This window comes from Sturnira hondurensis, unplaced genomic scaffold (genome assembly GCF_014824575.4).
Source record: "Sturnira hondurensis isolate 20B ecotype Veracruz unplaced genomic scaffold, ASM1482457v3 Scaffold0013299, whole genome shotgun sequence".
NCBI classification, from domain to species: Eukaryota; Metazoa; Chordata; class Mammalia; order Chiroptera; family Phyllostomidae; genus Sturnira; species Sturnira hondurensis.
The window spans coordinates 1,564,515-1,587,091 of record NW_028085930.1 but is presented as its reverse complement, the minus strand read 5'-3'; the positions used below and the strand labels follow the sequence as shown (position 1 = coordinate 1,587,091).

Genomic DNA, 22,577 nt, shown 5'->3' with positions numbered 1-22,577 from the left:
ACTATAAAAACACAAAATCTTTAGAATTACTTTTCCAGGACAGAAAAATTATATGAAAAATATATAAGAAGAAAAGAATGGAAAGGATTTGTTTTTTGGGGGGAAAACCACCCTGCCCTCCAAACCCAACAATATAGTTAAACCATTTGCTAACCTAGTCATTAAAAAAAGAGGAGGGAGCATGATCATTGTTCCCCATTCTGTTTGTTTTGTATCCAACACACATTTGTTCACATATAACTATTTGCTAGGTGCCCCCCAAAGGGGCTAGAGCCATCATAAAGAAAAGTTCAGAATGGTGAAGCTGTCGTAAACTAGCCATGCACACGAAGACTAAAACCCATTAAACAAAAGAAACACAGTAACTACTCTAATTTGGGAGAAAAGAGGTACAGTGGTAGGTTGCTGGAGAAAGAAAGGATTTTTAAGAGAAAATTGCTGGTCCTGAAGTTTGAAGCAAAATTAGGAGAAATGGAACTGCTTAAGGGTGACCTATATAGAGAAAACCACCTAAGCAGCCCTCTAAATGTCTAAAAGTACATTGTATTTTTAAAAATTAAATTTACTGGGGTGACATTGGTTAATAAATTATATAAGTTTCAATTCTGTAATACATCATCTGTATTGTGTGCTCACCATCCAAAGTCAAGTCTCCCATATTTCAAGCAGCATTTTTTTGCTGCTTTGTGACCTTCCTTCCAAATGTTTTGCCCAACTATTGACACAAAATTCTGCAAAGCAGCCGGCAGAAAAGGAGCTGGCCCTGGCCGGGTGACTCAGTTGGTAGGAGCACGCCATTCTGTACACCAAAAGGTTGTGAGGTTGGATTCCCATCAGCGCGCACACCTAGGTTGCGGCTAATCTCATCAGGCGCCAAACAGAGGCAACCAATCGTTTTTTTTTTTTGTCTCTCTCTCTCTATCAATATCAATAAATCTATCCTTGAGTGATGATTTAAAAAAATTAAGAGCATTGTCCATCCTTGGTGATTCTTGTAGATCGTGCAAAGGGCACACAGCTGGTATCAAAATACCTTCTCACGGTCCTGAGCGGGTACGGAGGGGCGGTGGGGGAGTTCATTCCTGGAACAGGCGTCTCCGGGCCTTGCGCGCTGGACCCGGAGGGCGCTGGGGTCGCACGTGCGGACCTGGACTTGGAGACGGAGGTAGAAGTTGGAGCGGCGAGCTGGGGAGGGGCTCCAAAAGGTGGAAGTCCAGGTTGACGTAGGGACCAGGCGAGCGTCTCAATGGACTAGGGGTGGAGGCCTGAGGCGAGGGCTCTCTAACGGGGCTGTGCGGGTAGGGGCGGAACCCAGCGACGGAGCCTGCTGCAGCGTCAACCCAAGGCGTCAGGAACTCGGGGCCCGCATCCTCGTCTTCGTCGTAGGCCTCTTCTAGGACGGCGATCCCTGGGCCACATGCGCGGAAGAATCCCTGATGGACGGCGACGTCCTCCGCGGAAGCGCCCTGGAGAGCGCCCGGTTCCTGGCAGTGAGGCGCGTGGGCCTGCCCTCCTGAGCGTTGGTCTCCAGGACTCAACAGGGCCTCCGGGACCAGCAATAGGGTGTGCCCCCCGAGAGACACTTGCAGGACCGACGTTGGCTCGGGCTCCAGCACCAGGTCGACGTCGTCCAGGGGCAGCTGCAGAGCACAGCCCGGAGCCAGGACCACCACGGAGGTGAGCGTGCCCGCGGCCGGAGGCCCCGCCGGATCTTGCAGGCTGGGCGCAGTCCCAGCCCGCGGGCTCCTCGGTTCGGAGGCGGGCCCGCGGGCTCCTCGCAGGCCTGCGGGCTCCTCGATTCGGCGGCGCTTGGCGGAGCCAGGTCCTTCGGGCTGCGGTCCCCACCAGGGCGCAGGATAGGCGCTGGGGCTGAGGAGCCGACCGCCCATCACCTCCATGGCGCTGTAGGTGGCGCGCTCTGGGCCTGGCAGAGGGCGAGTGTCACTCAGTGACAGGTCTGGATGACAGGTGAGGCGGGCCGGGGGCGGGTGGGGTGCAGGACCGAGCGTCGCGGGGCGAGTCCTCAGAGCTCGAGGGTCGCCTGCCTGGAGGCCCGCAGTCAGCTTGTAGGAGACCCGCGCCTAATCTTCGAATATTTAGCTCCTCACGCTGACTGTGGAGCGCGTGGCACCGCTGAAAAGGTCGCAAGTGGCTTCCCGGAACCAGTCTCACCTCACGCCAAGCCACGCCCCCTCAGAGGCACCGCCCCGTGGAAATCGCGGTATTTTTGCTGCCCAATGGCTGGGCCTGTGGTTGGTAGGTCAGAGTAAGGAGGCCTCCGGGGGTCTAACAGCCCTGACACTCTAGGCCCGACTTCCAGTGTCAAGTTCTCCTCTTCCTTGAGCTGACCTCAGACGCAGAGAAAGCGATGAAGCCCCACCAGTAGAATACTCTCCTGTCCGACCTCTTCCTGTGAGGCCCCCTCACGGTAGTGACTTGCGCTTTTCTTTTGGTCCAATAGTTGTGCGCATTTTTGGATGATATCATTATTCCTCAGTTTGCCTAAATGTAAATTACGAAAAAGTAAATTACTAATAAATTGTAAGTGGTAAATTACCTTCCAGCTGTGTCGAAAGGGAAAGTAACGTAGAACCGAGTGTGTTAATGCAGCCTCTGTATGATCAATTTATGACTATACTAGATACTATATCATTGCAGTACTATAGTAATTATTATACTACCGTAAACTGAAGAGTTTGGTTTAAGCAATAGTTGTGAAGTGTATCTGTTTTAAGTCCAATTTACAGGTGTAAATGCCATGCAGACGGATTTTGTCCAGGAGCTGAATGTAGCAGAGCTTTTGGTCTGACATACATACCAAATTCCACTTAAAATGTTGAAGGATCGGGGCTTTTGATCTTAATGTCAGTTTAAAGGTGGTGTCAGTCTGCATGGCTTTTGGCTGCAAAAGGGAAGGTGTGGCTCAACTCGTTATCTAGTATTAATAGCAGTGGACATGCGACTCTGGTTTTGGAATATGTAATACAAAGGACAACGAAGTATTTCCTTCCATCCGTATCTCTTAACCACACGACTACCCTCGTTGTCCCTTTTTATAAAATAGCATACTATATAGACTTACATTTTTAGGGCTGCATAGTATTCCTTTGCTCAGAATTATATTTAAATCAGACCTCTCTTGGTGGACATTTAAGCTAGTTGTCTGTGACTTGGCAGCATTGACATTCCCTGGGGAGTTTGTGGAAAACACAGATTTTTTTGCCCACCCCTTAACCACTGAATCAATTCTGGGAGCGTGAGGCCTAGGTATTCTCTTTAAGTACTTCCAAAAAATCGTTTTATGAAAGTGTAAGATATCTGAATTGATTTTCATTTAGCAGTTGAGGGCTTCAGGTTTTGGGTTCGGTTTATGCTTCCTGTCAGTTCCCTGCTTGTTGGTGGCAGAGTCATAAGGGAATTTAAGCTTCTTGGGCAGCATTTTGGGTTTTTCCCTGCACTACTGACCAGCATCTACTCTTACCGCTGAGTTTCCCATCTTCCTGCCTGCGAGGTCGGAAATTCCCCAGAGGCGGTGCCACCTTGTGCGGGGCACTGGCTGGGAGAACCTGCGTGGGCCCTGCTGGGGTGGGCCCGCCTGGCCCTCCTGGCCAGGCCCCAGCAACCCGTGTTTCCACTTGGCAAACGTGAACACCGCTGGAACCTATACCTAGACTCCCAGGTGATGGGAACAGCTGCTTTTTTCCTGGTATCTGGGCAGAAGGTGGTCGTGTTGGGAGGAGCTTGCAGGAAACAGCTACTTTGGCCCTGGAGAATTCTGTCTGCGATCATTGAACATTCCACATTCAGGGAATAATGAAGGCAACATTTAGGAGAGTGAGGACGGGTATGACATGGCGTAAGGGACAGATTGACGAGCTCAGCGCTGTCCAGGACTCCAGGAGGAGCTCTGTGTTCCTGGCCTACCCAGTACTGGGGCTCTGAACTGCGGTGGCGCCTCTTTGGTTGGTGCCACCTTGTGCCTGCTGCTATCCTGTGAGCTCCTCATTGTTCTGTGCCCTGTGAATCCTTACTGTGAACTCCTCTTCCAAGGAAATGTGGTCCCAGCCCCAGGACAGAAGCAGTTAGTAAGGGTCCTGGAGTAGATGCACCAGATTTTCTCTTCTTGTAAGGTCAGCTTTTTAATTGGGCAGTCATAGCCGAGTCGTTTCGTCCTCTAGGCCTCATTTTCCTTATATTATAATGGGGAGAATGCTGTTTACTGTGTGGGTAGCAGTGAGATAAGGTATGCAGAATATCTTTACACCATAGTATGTGCTTAGTAAATACTAGGTATTTACTGTTTATTATGTTTATAAATGTTTAAATGTCTGTCTCTCCCACGACAGTGTCAGCTGTGTTCCCCAGCATCTTAAAGAGTGCCTGTAATGTAGCAAGTACTTGATGAATTGTAACAAATATCACCATTATCATCATAGTAAAAGGGGATCTAATCTGTTACAGAGTACTCTTCTAGGTGCTTTCATGGCATAATATCTATGATTCAGAAATGGCTTGCCAAGCACCTAACTTTCGCTCTGCCTGATTTTGCTTTCCTCCAAGATGTCCAAAGATTGTCAGGGTGGATTATCAGACCCGACTATGTTTCTTGGATCACTTGAGAGTAAGTTCTATGTATTAAGCCTCTTTATCCCCTAATATTTTAGTATGTATTACCTAACAATAATATTATCTTACATGTTTTTAGTACAGTTATCAAATATAGAAAAAATTATTATTGATGCCATAATTTCCAGGGGTGTCCAACCCATGGTTCATAGAGTTTTGTATTTAATGTATGGCCCAAGACAATTCTTTTCCTCCCAGTAACCCAGAAATGCTCAAAAGTTGGACACCACAGTCCATTTTTTAAATTTGTCAATTTTACCAATAGTGTCCTTTATAATTACCCACCCCCCCTCTATCTATCTCTATGTCTACCTTTTTTTTTTGCCTATATGATGCAGGTCAGGATCATGTATTGCTTTCAGGTGTCATTTCTCTTTAATCACCCTTTACCTGGAACAGTTCCTTAGGTAGTTATTTCATAGAGTTTTCCTCAATTGGGGATTCTCTGATGTTTCTGCATGGTAAGATTAAAGTTTTGCATTTTTGGCTTGAGTGCTAATAAGTGATCTGTATCTTTTTCTGTTCATTTGTCCCTTACAGGTGGTGCTAATTTTTTAACTTTATTTTTATTGTTGACACTATTACAGATATCCCCATTTCCCCCCTGTGCCCCCTCCACCCAGCCCCTGTCACTCCTTCTCTTCGGCCATTACCAGACTATATTGTCTGTGTCTATGGGCTGTGCATATACATTCTTTGACTAATCCCTTTACCTTCTTTCATCCAGTCCCCCTTCTCCCCTCCTCTCTGACAGCTGTCTGTTTCATATATCTATGCCTCTGTTTCTATTTTGTTTGTCAGTTTATTTTGTATATTAGATTTTACATGTAAGTGAGATCATATGGTATATGTCTTTCTCTGACTGGCTTATTTCACTTACCATATATTTTCCAGGCCCATCCATGCTGTTGCAAAGGTAAAATTTCCTTTTTTATTGCCACATAGTATTCCATTGTGTAAATATACCACAGCTTTTAATTTTTTAAATATTTTACTTATTTATTGTTAGAGAGAGAGGAAAGGAGGGAGAGAGAGGGAGAGAAACATCAATGCATGGTTGCCTCCCCGCCCCCCACCAGGGACCTGGCCCACCACCCAGGCATGTGTCCTGACTGGGAATCGAATTGGCCACCCTTTGGTTTGCAGGCCAGCACTCAATCCACTGAACCACACCATCCAGGGCACCACAACTTTTTAATCCACTTACCTACTGAAGGGCATTTAGGCTGTTTCTAAATCTTGGGTATTATAAATAATGCTGCTATAAACATAGGGGTGCATATATTCTCTGGAATTGGTATTTCAGGATTCTTAGGATATATTCCCAGAAGTGGGATCCCTGGGTCATAAGATGGTTCCATTTTTAATTTTTTGAGCAAACTCCATACTGTTTTCTACAGTGGCTCCACCAGTCTGCATTCCCACCAGTAGTGCACAAGGGTTCCCTTTCTTCTGTATCCTCACCAGCACTTGTTGCTTGATTTATTGGAGGTAGCCATCCTGGCAGGTGTGAGGTGATATCTCATTGTGGTTTTAATTTGCATACCCACCATTTTTGTGTACTAATAAAAATAATCTGCCAATTAAAATGTGATATTCTATCAATTGTAAAAGGCACTTCAGTCTTAAAGATGTTAACTCTAAAAATTTGTACCTCAGAATTAATGACATAAAAGCAAAAAATGTTCATTCCCCCCCCCCACACATTTAAAAATAATGTAAGAATGTTGCAAATTTCACAGTAATCAACACTACTTTGAGGTGAGTTAGGCATCTTTCACATTTTTGGTGTTCTCTTTTTAGGCACATACACATTAAGGTGTTATGTTATGACTTCTTGGAGAATTGACCCCTTTATTGTCACGTAATATCCTTCTTTTCTGGGGGGAGGGTGTAAAATAAGGTCATTGCTGACCTTCCTTATTTTATTTTTAATAAACTTTTTTATTTTGAAATAAGTTTAGATTTACAGAAAAGTTACAGAACTAGTACAAAGAATGTCCATATCTTGAAAACATTTTGCTAACTGAAAATAGCTAGTATATGTGAAGAAAAAATTTTCCTCAACTCTCTTAGGGTCCCTGGGTGGATTTGAAAATAAAACTGATCTAACTTACTTTTTCTAAATTGAGATGTAATTTGACATATAACCGTGTATTTGTTTTATATATAAAACATAATGATTTGCTACATGTTTGTATTGTGAAATGAACTTTATTATTTATTTTAAAAAGGTTTTATTAATTATTTTTAGAGAGGGGGAGAGGGAGGGAGAGAAACATCAGTGCATGGTTGCCTCTCACACCCTCCCCACCAGGGACCTGGCCCACAATCCAGGCAAATGTCCTGACTGGGAATTGGACCTGTGACCCTTTGGTTCACAGTCTGGTGCTCAATCCACTGAGCCACACCAGCCAGGGCTAATCTTTATTTTTAATCAGTATCTTAAAAGGTGCTTTTTAAGGTATATGATTTGATGTTTTGATATACATATATAGTGAAATACTCCCAATCAAACTAATTAATATATCTATCACCTCACAAATTATTATTATTGTGATAAGAACACTTAAGGTCTACTCTCTTGGAATTTCAAGGCTATAATAACAGTATTGTTGACAACATTCACATTGCTATATATTCAATCTCCAGAACCTATTCATCCTGCATACCTGAAACTTTGTGCCCTTTGACCAACATCTTCCCATCCCTCTCTTCTTGCAACCCTTGTGCAGTACTGTCCTTTATCACTAATAATTTTCCTTGTTCTGAAGTGTGTTCTGTCCGGAATTAATGTAGATACTAGCTTTTTTTGATTCATTATAACATGGCATATCTATGTTCATTCCTTTACTTTTAATCTATATGTCTTTATATTTATGGTGGATTTCTTATAGACAACATAGAGTTGAATCTTTTTTTCATTACTTCTGACAATCTCTGTTTTTTATTTATTGTATTTAGATCATTATTATTTAAGGTACAGTTGGGTTACTATCTACCATACTCGCTATGGTTTTACCACATTTACTATTGTTTTCTATACATTACCTTTGCTCTTTGTTTATATTTTTGTCATGATTTTTGCCTTTTGTTGTTTAATTTGAACATTCATGCATTTATATCATTCCATTTTCTCCTTTCTTAGCTTATCAATTATACTTTTTTAATCTTAAAATTGTTGCCCTAGAGTTTGCAATATATTTTTACGACTATTCCAAACCCTCTTTCAATAGCACTATATTACTTCACAGGTTGTACAAATACCTTACAATAGCAAGGCATTTGTAATTCCTCCCTCCAGACCCCTGTACCATTGCTGTTATTCATCCCACTTAGATATAAGCTATAATCAGAGAATGCATTATTGGTATTATACTGAACAAATCATTCTCTATTAGATCAATTATGAGAAAAAAATTAAAGTCTTATTTTGCTTTCACTTATTCCTTCTCTTGTTCACATTCTCTTTATGTATACTCAAGTTTCTAACCTATATCATTTTCCTTCTCCCTGAATGACTTTTAACATTTCTTATAAGGCAGGCTTACTGACAACATATTCCCTCAATTTTTGTTTGTTTTGAGGAAGTCTTAATTTTCCTTCCTTTTTGAAGGATAATTTCATAGGATACAGAATTCTAGGTTGATGATGTTTTTCTTTCACCACTTTAAATATTTCGTTCTACTCTCTTGTTGCTTGCATGGTTTCTGAGAAGTTGAATGCAATTCTTATTTTTACTTCTCCATAAGTAAGCTGTCTGTTCCTCTGGCTGCTTTCAAGATATTTTTTTCCTCTTTGGTATCCTGTATTTTGAATATGATATGCCAAGGTATAGGTTTTTTCATTTATCTTGCCTGATATTCTCTGAGCTTCCTGGGTGTATGTTTTTATGTTTTAAATTAGTTTTGGGGAAATTCTCAGTCATTATTACTTCAAATATTTTATGCTTTTTTGCCTTCTCCTTCTGGTATTCTGTTATGGGTATTTTTAAAAAGATTTTGTTTGTTTATATTTAGAGAGGAAGGGAGGGAGAAAAAAGGGAGGGAAACATCAATGTGAGCGAGAAACATCAATCAGTTGCTCCTCACCTGCACCCCTACTATGTACTGAACTCGCAACCCAGGCATGTGCTCTATCCAGGAATCAAACCTGCACCTCTTTACTTTGTAGAACGATGCCCAACCAACTGAGCAATGTTGGCCAGGGCTGTTATGCATATTTTGTACCTTTTGTAGTTATTCCACAGTTTTTGGATGTTCTGTTTTTTCCTCCTGGTCTCTATTCTATTTGATTTTCAATTTTAGAAGTTCCTATTGGTATATCCTCAAGCCCAGGTATTATTTCCTCAGCCATGTCCAGTCTACTCAGGAGCCCATCAAAGGCATTCTGTTACAGTGTTTTTGATTTCTACCATTTCTTTTTGATTCTTAGAATTCCCCACTCTGCTTACATTACCCATTTATTTTTGTATGTTGTCTATTCTTTTCATTAGATTCCTTAGCATATTAATCATAATTATTTTAAGTTCCAGGTGTGCTAATGCCAACATCACTACTATATCTGAGTTTGGTTATGATACTTGCTCTGTCTCTTTAAACTGCGCTTTTTGCCTTTTAGTATGCTTGTAATTTTTTGTTGAAAGCCAGGCATGATGTACTAGGTAAAAGGAACTATAGTAAATAAACATTTAGTGATGTGGTGGTTAAGCTGTGGGGAAGGGGAAGCATTCTATATTCCTTTGACTGCGGTCTCCATCTTTTAGTGAACCTGTATCCTCTGCACATGCTTCTCAGTCTCCTCCAGGTGGGACAGGATGGCCAGGGAGGGGCCAAGTTGGGCATTTCCCTTTATCCAGGTTTGTCAAGTTCTGATAAATCTTCAGCATGTTAGACTCTGGTAAAATAGCTCCTCTTGAGGTCAGGTCTTGTTAAGGACAGAATGTGCTGGCATATTCTAAAATGGTTCTGTTCCTCTCTCTGCTGGAAGCAGAAATGGAATTTTCTCCAGTCAGTACTGATAGAGCTCCTGAATGTTAAACTCACAAAAATGTGGATTCACTCTCTAGGTTGTGATTCTCTGTATTTATCTCTCTTTCTAATTTTAGGAGTTTCTCTGTGACTTCACATCTCTGATGGATCTAAGAAGAGCTGATTTTCAGTTTGTTCAGCTTATTACTTGTTTTTAGGTTGGAGTGACAACTTCCAAGCTGGATAGGAGACTGGATGTCTCTCCATAACATTTTAATGTAAACCCACATATTTTCCAATTTAGTGCTCTTTCTTTTTTCCTGTGGGTTTGAGTTATTGTCTAGTGTCATTTCCTTTTACTTAGTGTTCTTATCAGGTAGGTATGACAGGTATAAATTTTCTTAGTCTTTGTGGGCAAATATCTTCATTTTGCTTTCATTTTTGCATGATGGTTTTGCTGGATATAGAATTCTTGGTTGACAAGTGTTTTCACTCATCATTTGAATATGTCATTTCATTGCCTTCTGGCCTCTGTTGATTAATGTGAGCAATTAGCTCTTAATTGTATTTGTGCCCCATTGTAAAAATCATTTTTCTTGAGAACTTCTGCCAAGATGGAGGCATAGGTGGAAACACTGTGCCTTCTCCCACAACCAAGTTTGAATACAAAAAAGATTTCAAAGACGCAACCAAAGAACAGAAAATTGAACTATACGGAAGTCCGACAACAATGAACAGTTCAACTGGACTGGTAAAAGGGGCGGAGCCAGCAGCGGAGCAGGGATGGGCGAGAAAGATTCCCTGACCCCAGGCGCCCAGGCAGCTGGGGTAGCGGGTAGCATCGGGAAGACCCACTGAGGACACAGGGTGGCGGGTTGGCCACAGTCACACATTCGCGCACAGATAAACCAGCAGAGGAGTGAGCAGTGAGATGGACCGTGCAGGCCCCAGTGGTGAACCCAGCGAGGACGCAAGGTGGCAGGCTGACTGCGGTCGCACATTCACTCGCAGTGGGATGGACCACGAGGGCCCTGGCAGCGGCGGGAGGCAGCAGAGGGGACCACCATTGCTTTCCTTTGATCCTGCCCCCACATACAGCTCACAACCCAGCAACTGACTTGCCCCACCCTGGTGAACACCTAGGGCTCTGCTCCTCATTTGTAACAGGCATAAACAGTCCAAAATATGGCTCAAGAAGAACTCAAAGCCCCAGAGCCGATAACTCTAAGTGGAAAATAAATAGCGAACTTCTCAGATGCACAGTTCAAAATACTGGTGATCAGGATGCTCACAGAACTGGTTGATTTTAGTCACAAATTAGAGGAACATATGAAGGCTAAGCTAATTGAAATGAAGGGAAATGCACAGGAAATCAATAGTGATGGAAAGGAAACTGGGACTCAAATCAATGGGTAGACCAGAAGGAAGGAAGAAATGACCAAACAGAAAAAAGTGAAGTTACAAGAATTCAAAAAAATGAGGAGAGACTTAGGAACCTCCAGGACATCTTTAAATGTTCCAACATCCGAATTATAGGGGTTCCAGAAGGGGAAAGAAACCGCCATGAGTGGAAAACTTATTTGAACAAATAATAAAGGAGAACTTCCCCAGTCTGGCAAAGGAAATAGACTTCCAGGAAATCTAGGAAGCTCAGAGAGTCCCAAAGAAGTTGGACCCAAGAAGGAACACACCAAGGCACATCATCATTACATTAGCCAAGATTAAAATGAAGGAGAGAATTCTAGAAGCAGCAAGAGATAAGGGGACAGTCACCTACAAAGGAGTTCCCATCAGACTGTCAGCGGATTTCTCAAAAGAGACCTTCCAGGCAAGAAGGGGCTAAAAAGAAGTATTCCAAGTCATGAAATCCAAAGACCTACATTCAAGACTACTCTATCCAGCAAAGCTTTCATTTAGAATGGAAGGACAGATAAAGTGCTTCTCAGATAAGGTCAAATTCAAGGAGTTCATCATCACCAAGCCCTTATTATATGAAATGTTAAAGGGACTTATCTAAGAAAAAGAAGATGAAAAATATGAACAGTGAAAGGACAGCAAACTCACAGTTATTAACAACCACACCTAAAACAAAAGCAAACCTAGAGGACAGCTAGATTAGGAGCAGAACCATAGAAATGAAGAACACATGGAGGGTTAGCAACAGGGGAGTGGGAGGAGGAGAAGGAGGAAGAATATACAGAAAATAAGTAGCATAGACGGTAGGTAAAAAATAGATAGGGGGGAGGGCAAGAATAGTAGGGGAAATATAGAATCTAAAGAACTTGAGACACGTGGTCATAAACTAAAGGGGCGTAATGGTGGGGGAGGGGGTGTGCAGGGTGGAGGGGAATGAAGGGGGGGAATAGAACAACTGTAATGGTATAACCAATAAAATATATTTTTAAAAAATCATTTTTCTCTTGACTCTTACAAAATGTTCTCCTTGGGTTTGGCTCTCAAAAGTATGACTGTGATGCATCTAAGGTATGGATATTTTGAATCTATCCTACTTGAAGTTCATTAAACTTACTGGATGTGGGTTGTTTTTCATCATGTTTGAGAAGTTATTTTGCCCCATTTTCTCTCTCCCCTCTCCTTTTGGGATTTGCATTACATGCATTTTGGTTTATTTGCTGTATATTCTGTAGTGAGCCTCCATTGATTGCAGTAGAAAAGCTGCTGGTAGATAGCCTCCGTCCCGCTGGCCAAATTCCTGTGTCCACTGAATCAGTAGTAGGAGATGGGAGAAACTCTGGACCAGAGTGCCACAGATACTCATTGTTCTTACCCAAATTTTAAAATTATAAAATTTTTTAAGCTTCAGAATGGCTAAAGAAAACAGGAAAATGAAAAGGGAACTCACAGTATGAGAAAAAAATATTTGCCAGTGATGTCTCAGACAAGGGTTTGATCTCCAAAATGTATAAAGAACTCACACAACTCCACTCCAGGAAGACAAACAATCAAATTAAAAAATGGGCAAAGGGCCTGAACAGACACTTCTCCAAGGAGAACATACAGAGGATGCAGAGACATGAAAGGATGCTCAGCATCACTAGCCGTCAGAGGGATGCAAATTAAAACCATAATTAGATATTACTTCACACCAGTCAGAATGGCCATCATAAACAAAGCAACAGCCCTGGCTGGTGTAGCTCAGTGGATTGAGCGCAGGCCTGCGAACCACACGATCATGGTTTGATTCCCAGTCAGGGCACATGCCTGGGTTGCAGACCAGTTCCTAGCAGGGGACTCATGAGAGGTAACCATACATTGATATTTCTCTCCTTCTCTCCTTCCTTTCCCCTCTAAAGATAAATAAATAAAAATTAAAAAAAATAAACAAAGCAACAAACAATAAGTACTGGTGAGGTTGTGGAGAAAAGGGAACCCCTGTGTATTATTGGTGGGAATGCAGACTGGTGCAGCCACTGTGGAAAACAGTATGGAATTTCCTAAAAATATTAAAAATGGAACTGCCTTTTGACCCAGCAATTCACTGTTGGGATTATACCCTCAGAATCCTGAAATGGTAATTCAAAACAACCTATGCATCCCAATGTTCATAGCAGCACAATTTACAATAGCCAGGTTCTAGAAGCAACCTAGGTGCCCATTAGTAAATGAATGGGTAAAAAGCTGTGGTACATTTACACAATGGAATTCTATGCAGCAGAAAGAAAGAAGGAGCTCCTACCCTTTGTGACAGCATGGATGGAACTGGAGAGCATTAGGCTAAGTGATTAAGCCAGGCAGTGAAAGATAAGTACAATATGATCTCACCTATAATTGGAAACTAATCAACAAAACAAGCAAGGAAAAGAGAACCAGAATCATTGAAATAAAGAACAAACTGACAGTAACCGGAGGGGAGTGGAGAGGGAGTTAACAGGGGAAAGAAGGGAAAGGGTCATCAAGGAACAAGTATAAAGGACCCATGGACAAAGCCAAAGGTGGGTAGGATTGAGGGTAGGAGGTTGGGGTGGGTGGGGTGGGGGAAAGTGGTGGTGTGAAAATGGAGACAACTGTATTCAAACATTAATGAAAATGATGATTAAGAGAATAAAATAAAAGTAAAAATTATAAAAAAGACTGATGGACAAAGCGAAAGGGGGAAGAATTGAAGGTGGGAGGTGGGGGTAGGTGGGACGGGGGGAAGTGGTGGCAGGGAAATGGAGACAACTGTACATGAACAATAATAAAAAACTAAAAAACTAAAAAATACATATATTAAAAAATAAAATCATAAAATTTTTTTAGATTGCTGTATACCTTTTGTCAACTTTTAGAGGGCAATGACTGCTTATGTCCATGTTGTTCAACTCTAAAGGTGTTTTTTCAGAAGATTTGCTAACCTCATTCAGTCATGGCCCTAAGTCTGCTAGTGCTACTAGTTTTGGTTGCTTGGCTAAGGTGTTGTCTTTAACCAAGGTGTGTCTTCATTGTAAATTTACTATTTTTTCTTTTGTAATTAAGTAATTTGTGTCCAGATACCTGGAGAATATATAAAGGTTCTGTTTCTTATTACACTCCTTACTTAGCATTCATTGATGTTTCCTGACTGATACAATTTTACGGACGATAGTAGCAAAATGGTAACTTTTTTATTTGGAATTGTACTGTGAGAAGGAGTTTTCTGTCTTTCCCTGTCCATACATCTGTCCATACATCTGTCTGTCTGTTCATCTGTCCATCCATCTATCCATTATATTGGTCTATTTCTAGACTATTATGTTCATTAATCTTTGACATACTTACTCCTAATTACCAAACTATTTTTATTGCTCACTTTTTGATGTCTGGTACAGAAAATGTGCTTATTATTCTTCTCTTTCAAAATTGTCTTGACTATTGTGCACATGTTTTCTTCCAGGTGAATTTATAGTCAGCTTATTAACTTCATTTTAAGGTCTATTTTATGATTTTGAGTAGGGTTACATTGAGTTACAGATTTATTTTAGGGCATTGACATCCTTATAATCCCAAATCTTCCTGTCTAACAATAGTACATCTACAGTTCATGCAGTTTTTCAAAATATAAAAGTATTAAAGCTTTCTCCATATAGGTCTTGTGAATTTTTTTAGATTCATTCTTACAGTTTTATTTACTGTTTTGCTGTTCTTGTGCATAGGCTATTTTCTTTTTCTATTACATTTTCTAATTATTTATTGCAGATATAAAGGGAAGCTACCCCTTACATTCTTTTCCTTTCCTTTTCTCTTTCCCAGATCTGAGGCTAAGTTAGCCCATGGTTGCTGAGTTTTGTAACTGTACTATGTGGTTATATGGGGGGAAGGGTGCTGTTTGGGAGATGTGTCACTTGTTAGTCTCTGGCTGTAGGAGCTCCCTGTTTTTCCTGGGAGTCTCCAGACCCTCTGTGTTATCCTTCCTCTTGGTCTCCCTCAGTGACCTATCCTGGGTCAGGTATCACTGTCTGGTACTAGCAGGTAAGAGATGAAGGAGAGGATGACCCATCTGGCTGCTCTTCCTGTGGCCTCCCTAACCATTTACCCAGCTGATTGCCTCAAGATTTCTCTGTTAAGAATTGGGAAGGTCTGAGGTTCTACCTGACTTGCAAGATCATAAATGAGCCTGCCACAGTCTCGTGTATGCCAGCAGAATACATGAGACTCCCAGATCAGAGACAAATAACTTTATTACTCGGGGCTCAGAGGTAGCATGAGCTTTATTATCATGTCAGTTCTGTTTGCCTCTCACCCCACAAGACTCATGGGGGTGACACAGCTGGCTCAGGTGGGTGCAGCTTCTGCAGTGCGTTGGTGTCATACTAAAGTACTCTGTACTTAAGAAACCCCAATCTTTTACAATGGGCTTAAACAAATTTGCTCAGCCTTTGCACCTGAAGGAAACTTTATTTATATTGTACTGGACAGCAACCTCCTTAATCTCTGCTTCTGGAAGGAGATACTGTCTCTGTTTTCTAAAGTTATTCTATATTCAAACATTCTTTTTTAATATAATTTTATAAAATTTAAAAAAAGATTTTATATATCTGTTTTTAAAGAGAGGGGGAGGGAAGGAGGAAGAGAGGGAGAGAAACATCACTGTGTGGTTGCCTCTTGCACACCCTGCACTGGAGACCCAGCCCACAACCCAGGCCTGTGCCCTGACTGGGAATCCCAACTATTTTGTGATTTTGTGACCCTTTAGTTCACAGGCTGGCACTCAATTCACTGAGCCACACCAGCCAGGGCTCTATTCAAACATTCTTGAAAGGAGCAGAAGCTGTCAGTGCCTCTCTTTATAAGACATGCAGAAATGTGGGAGACTCATGGAGAATTCTCTCCCCATATTTTCCTGCTCTTGTAATCCACTGCCTCTAAGGTTTGAGTAGTCTTGGGGTCCTGCTTGTTTTTATGTATCAAGTCCTTTTGAGATTTTTCTCTTTCAAACCAAATCCTCTCTGTATTATTTTATCTTTTAGGGAATCCTGAAATTTCATATTGGTAAAGAATACTTTGTCCAATTTTCTAATGCTTTTAAAGTGGGGGGAAGAGTAACCATGGATGCCAGAGGGATGACAATAAGAATTATTATGGGGCCCCAGGAGAGAGTGATCTCAGACATTCCTCCTGTTGCAATTGATCATTTAGCCATGTTGTATGTAGTTCATCCACTTAAGTCCATCCATTCCTCTCTCCAGTGCCTTTTATTTATTAAGACCCTCATTATGATCTCTTCCTAAGATTATTCCACTGGAAGTTCAGCTCCATGAGGGCAGGAATTTGTGTCAAGTTTGTTCATTCTTTCCTCATTGCCTAGAACAGTGCCTGGAGATTTATTTATTAAGTGAATGACTTTTTAAAATCCTCACCTCAGCATATTTTTCATTGCTTCTAGAGAGAGAGGTAGAGAGAGAGAAACATTGATGCGAGACAGAAGCATCAATTGGTTGCCTCCCATATGCACCCAGACCAAGGATTGTTTGTGCTTGGACTGGGGATGGAACCCGCAGTCTAGGCATGTGCCCTGACCAGGAATCTGACCTGCAACCTTTTGGTTATGGGATGATGCTCCAGACAACTGAGTCACACTGGCCAGGGCTTAAATAAATGATTTTTATGTTTTAATGACAACTTCATTGAAATATACAGTTGACATTTGAACAGTGCAGGGGTTAAGGGTGTTAATGACCTTGGCAGTCAAAATGCTGGCCCTCCACCTAGGCAGATGCAAAATGCAGTTGACCCTTGAACAATGCTGGCCCAGTTCAAACCCACATTGTTCAGGGGTCGACTGTAATTCACATGTCATAAAGTCCATTCTTTTGTGCATTAATCACCACTATCTAATTACAGAACATTTTTATCCTTTTGCAGAAGTCCCCATTCTTGTTAGCAATCACTTCACATTCCCCCCTCTCTGGGCCCCTGACAATCATTCGTCTACTTTCTGTCTCTATGGATTTGCCTCTTCTGGACATTCATATAAATTGGATCCTATAATATGTGTGCGTTTGTGACGGGTTTCTTTCACTCAGCATTATGTTTTCAACGTCATTCATGTGGTGTAGCATGTATTAGTATTTAATGATGTTTTTTACAGATGAATAATACTTTATTATATGACATACTACATTTTGTTTATTAATCATTAGTTGACGCACATTTGAATTGTTTTTACCTTTTCCTATCGTGAATAGTGCTACTATGAACATTTGTGTAGAGGTTTCTGTGCAAAAATACGCTTTCAATTCTCTTGGGTGGAATGGAGTGAAATTACTGACTTATATGGCAACTCTATGTTTAACTTTTTGAAGCCCTGCCACATTGTTTTTCAGAGTGGCTCCCTTTCACATTTTCACCAGCAATGTCTGAAGGTTCCAATAACCCCCATTCTCACCCACACTTGTCTGTCTGCTTGATTCTAGCCATCCTGGTAGGTCTGAAATGGAATCTCATTATGGTTTTGATTTGCATTTTCCTAATGACTAATGATGTTGAACAGGTTTTCATGTGCTTACTGTTCATTTATATACCTTCTTTAGAGAAATATCTACGCAAAACTCTTCATCCAGTTTTTATGGGGTTATTATTTGTCTTTTTATTGGCAAGTTATAAGGTTCTTTTTATATTCTTGATGAGTCTGTTATCAGATATATGATTTGCAAATATTTTCTTCCATTCTGTAGGTTCTTTTCATTTTCTTCATGTTGTCATTTGGAGCAAAAAAGTTTAATATTTTTGCTTCAAAAAGTTCAATTTCCCTATTTTTTATTTTATTGCTTGTATTTTTAGTGTCATATCTAAATTGAATAAACATTTAAATAGTTTTTTTATTTTTAAAAGTTATCAGTAAATATTTTGAAAACACAATCTGAAATACTTCAATTTTTCCAGTTCTTTATTTAAAAATTTTTATATTCTTTTTTCTTTACAATTTAAAAGTAAACTTGAAATGTAACATTGCATAAATTTAAGATGTACAGTGTGTTACTTTGACACATTTATATATTGTGATATGGTTGCTGTTTTAAGGATATTTACCACATTACAACAGTACAGTATTATTGCCTATGGAATAGATTTTTTACTCTTCCTCACCCCCCCTGTGTGTATATGTCTTTTCCATTATAACTGAAATGAGTATTTTAAAAAGAAAATTTACCAGTGGCTTTCTGTTTTAAATCCTGAGTTGGCTTTCAGTGGACTTCTGTTGCTTTCAGGCTAGAAGGTTCTCAGTGATTTGGACTTTGTCATTTGTCCTGGTGCCCTGCTTCTAGCCCTTATTGGATCAGTGACTCTTGTTCATTTTCCCTCTTTCTCTTTTCCTTTCTCATCAGGGCCTATCACTCTATGCACTTGAAGTAGAGTAACATTGTGGAGAGATGAAATTACATAGGACTCTGACAGCATGAAAAAATATCTTCAAAATGAGTTTTGTGTAATAGAAATAATATTCAGTCCTGGAAATCCCAAGTGTGTGCTAATAAGGAATGAGTTTATTTCAAAGGCTAACGCTGCTTTAGATGGTGATCCTTATGACTCCTTATCAACTTGAATGCCTTTTCCTGTGCAGTGTGCAGTTACTCTCGGGGTGAACACTTCTGAACTCCCTGGGAGAGCTGAAGGCATCTCTGGTTTCAGTATAATTTAATTTAAGCAACGCTGTCATAGCATCTGCAGCCTGAAGCTGTTTCCCACCCAGATATCACAGTTCAGGGCAGACATGGAGGAGGCAGGGAGAGGGATTACATCCTGAGTCTTTCTCCATGGGAGGTGGGGAAATGGGAGGAGGGAATTAAGAGCATGTACTTTATGTCTGGTAAGGTGCTCGCTGCTTTCTGTATATTACAGCATTTAGTTTTCACAACAGTCTAGTTGGGTAGGTATTGTACCCATTTATACTGGAGCCTAAGTTGGTTACCCACATTCTGCTCTCTTTGACCACTAGTTGCTCCATCTGAGAGCAAGAGAACGTGAAAAATGCTCCCATCTTGGCCCCACACTCATGTAGCCCAAGGTACTGTCATAAATGTGAACTTGCAGATGTGAGGAAAGTTGGCCAGACCAGGGGTCCTCTCCTGGAGCTGACTTCCAGGGCTTCTTTCTAGCATCCTGGAGTGTTTCTCTGTCCAGCCCTTGGTACTCATGTCTGCTTTGTGGCACTGGCCTGCCCTGTCACCCAGTGTCTGTATCTCTTTCTGGCTTCCCTGGAGCTCCAGGGGGCCAGTTGTGGGCCCAGCCTCATGGGATTTTTGGCAGGTTTGTAGAAGGGCCTCTGCCACCATTCTCTCAACAAGTCCTTCGTTTTGGTGAGCCTGCTGTGTGGGAGGTGCTGGGGTATGGTGGCGAAGACAAAAAACATGGTGTCTTCACCTCCTCATGGAGCTTACATTCTTATGTGGAGACCGTTAACCAACAAGTGAACAAACATAAGTAGTGTCATTACCCGTTTTGATAGCGGCTAGGAATGAGACAATTGGAGGACTATGCTCTTGATTAAGTGGTTGGGGACAGATCTCCCAGCTGAGGTGAGAAAAGGGATCAGGGTTCAGCTGGAGTTCCTTGTTTAGGAGTGGTACAAAGGTTTTGAAGACAGAAGGAGCTTGGTGTGTTTGGGGAACTGAGAGAAGACTTGTATGGGCATGGGGAGAATGCAAGATGAGTGGGCAGAGGTGGGCAGGGGCCAGGTCACGTGCAGTCTGTTAGCAAAGGAAGGGTGTTTGGGGTTTTTTTTCAAGGTGTGTAGAAAGTTGAAGCGTCTCAAGCAGGGAAGTGTGTGATCGGAGTTGTTCCCAAGAGATCAGCCTGGTCCTGTACGGATATGGAGGCTGTGTTGGAAGAAGCAGTACAAGTGGTTCAGAGGAGATAAAACTGGGACTGGGACTGGGTGATGGAGAGGTGGAGGGTCTGAGGGAAGTTCAGGAGGTGGGCCATTCAGAACGTGCTGTTGGGTTTGATGAAAATGACACAAATGAAGGAGGAAGAGCAGGTCTGGACAGGCGGATGGGGAAGCACTCTTCTTCCTCCAGATTGCCCTGCTCCCTGGCTTCCCCTCATGTTCCTTATCCTATCTACTCCTCCACAGATTCAGCTGTATTGATAAGTATTAACTTGCCCTCCTTCCCACTGCCCATGGACAGGTACCTACACAGCCCCACATTTGGGAATTTCAGGTCCCCCCAGCTAGTGATGCCAGCCTGGCCAAAGCATGGCAACCTCCTTGTCTATGTAGTTTGGCTGAGGCAAGGTTTATGTTTTTCTGTTAAAGGAAATGTACATGAAGAAACTAGGGAGAATGGGAAAAAATTACCTTACCAATAGCAGCAACAACAAAAATGATGAAACTTTTGCAAAGAAAGTTTTCAGAATGCAGATTCTTTTTTTTTAATATATTTTTTAAAGATTTTATTTATTTATTTATCTTTAGAGGGGAAAGGAGAGAGGGAGAGAAACATCAATGTATGGTTGCCTTTGGTGTGTCCCCTGCTGGGAGTAGGCCTGCAGGGAACTGGCCTGCAACCCAGGCATGTGCCCTGACTGGGAACCGAACCTCGATCCTCTGGTTCGCAGGCCTGTGCTCAATCCACTGAGCTACACCAGCCAGGGCTAGAATGCAGATTCTTTATGTAATTAGAATTCGACAAAACATCCACTGAATCCCTACACCTGGGCTGGTTGCTGGAATCAGAGATGAATTCCCAGATGTTCCTGGCTTTGGGAATCGCCAGACAAGTGGGGGAGACTGAGGAGAAGTCAGCCTCATGGTCAGGCTTTCTTAGGAGTGGAATGGGAGGAGCCCAGATGAGGTGGGTGTTGAGGGAGATCATCTTGTCCTATGTGACACAGAGCCAGGCTCTGGCACATCCAGCCTACAGTGGATTTACTGGTCAGACTGATGTGAAAAGACCAAAATCTCAGGTAATGGAGGCCTAACTTGAGCTTTGCGCAATCTATACCAGCTCAGTACTTACTCTCCTGGCTATTCTGGGCTGGCAGGACTCCTGATTTTGTTGGGGCCTGGAGGGATGACCAAAGACTTGCTGGCTGGTGGCCTCCCTAAGCAATGTGAGTCTTCAGGCTGGATCCTCCTTGTCAGAACCACTGCAGGGGTTCACTCTGAGTAGAGATATGGACAGCAGTGCCCTGGCCTGGTCATTCAGCCTGAGGAACTTGACCTGGGTCCACAGAACCGTGGGGTGAGTGTAGGCCCAGGGGATTGCCCTGAACTCTGGAGCAAGCTCCCAAGTGAGGTGGGCCACTAGGTGGGTGGCAGGTGAAAGGTTTGTTTACCCAGGGCCCTGGGCAAGGAGAGATGGGAACCTCTGCTGGAATGTTAGAACCACAACCCTCTGTCATGGCAGTCACAATGGCCATCTGTCCCAATATCCTAGGAAAATCCGCACTTCCCATAGTTAGCTACATTTGCAGAGAAGAATATGTTAAAGTCAAATGCTAGATCTGGTAGTTGGCTATGTAGATTCCTTCAAGTTTCTTTCTCTTTCTGAGCCCCTATTTTCACTCCCATACAGCGAGGGGATGGATCTAGATCGCTCATTGAATAGCATTTCATTCTGTAGAGCTCACTTCAGAGCCCACCTTCCCTTTCTGGCCTTTTGTCTCTTCTCCCCTTCCCATCTTAAATTCCCACCTATCTAAGGGGCCCCAAGGGCCAAGCTCTTTCCTGGTTCTATCCCAGGAGGCAGCTTGTTCTCCTGAAACAGCGTCTCTAGGACAAGCACACTCTTTCTGCTGGTCCTGATCACATCTCATGGTGTAATGTTGATGTGTATGTGGAGACACGCCCTTTTCTAGGGGTGAGGTGTTCCTTCATCCCCTTTGATGAGGAACAAGGTGGCCTAGAGGGTCTGATCTTCACACTTGCTTTTCTTAATCTCTTCTCTATTTTCCTGTCTTTTTTTGATGGTGTCTAGATTGTGGGTTTGGCAGCTGTACAGATTCGTGTCCTGATCCCTGCTCTGCTTCTTCTTGGCTTTATGATCTCTCCAGAACAATTTATTGAAAAGATTTTCTTTCTGTGTTCTATTACTTTGGCATCATTGTCAAAATCAGTTGGCCATGTGTATGTGCATCTATCTCTGGACTTTCTATTCTGTTCTCCATTGGTCTATGTCTATATGGCAGTGCCATTCTGCCTCGACTACTGTAGTTTCCTAGTAAGTCTTCAAATCAGGGAGTGTAAGCCTTCCATCTTTGTTCATCTTTTTCAGAGTTATTTGGCTATTTTAGGTTATTCTGTATTTTGAAAAATACATATATAAATTTATAAATTTATAAATATATAAATTTTTGTTTTTAAATTTATGTTTTTTTTAAATTTATGTTTTTTTATATATTTATAAAATTTATATATTTTCAATATATAAATTTTGAAATCAGTTTGGCAAATTATTTTTTTAAAATCCTGCCTGGATTTTAACTGGGATTTTGTTGACTCTGAAAACCAATTTGGGAACAATTCCTATCTTAACAATATTGAGACGTCCAATCCATGAA

The 22,577-nt window shown here is 41.9% G+C and overlaps 1 protein-coding gene across 1 annotated transcript; it reads right to left on the bottom strand.

The window, feature by feature from the left end:
* Window positions 1-1,076: 1,076 nt before the first annotated feature.
* LOC118997483 (proline-rich protein 23A-like) lies at window positions 1,077-1,889 on the bottom strand. Its single transcript, XM_037061164.1, has one exon. It carries the CDS (start codon window positions 1,887-1,889, stop codon window positions 1,077-1,079), a length of 813 nt encoding a protein of 270 aa, XP_036917059.1.
* Window positions 1,890-22,577: the final 20,688 nt, after the last annotated feature.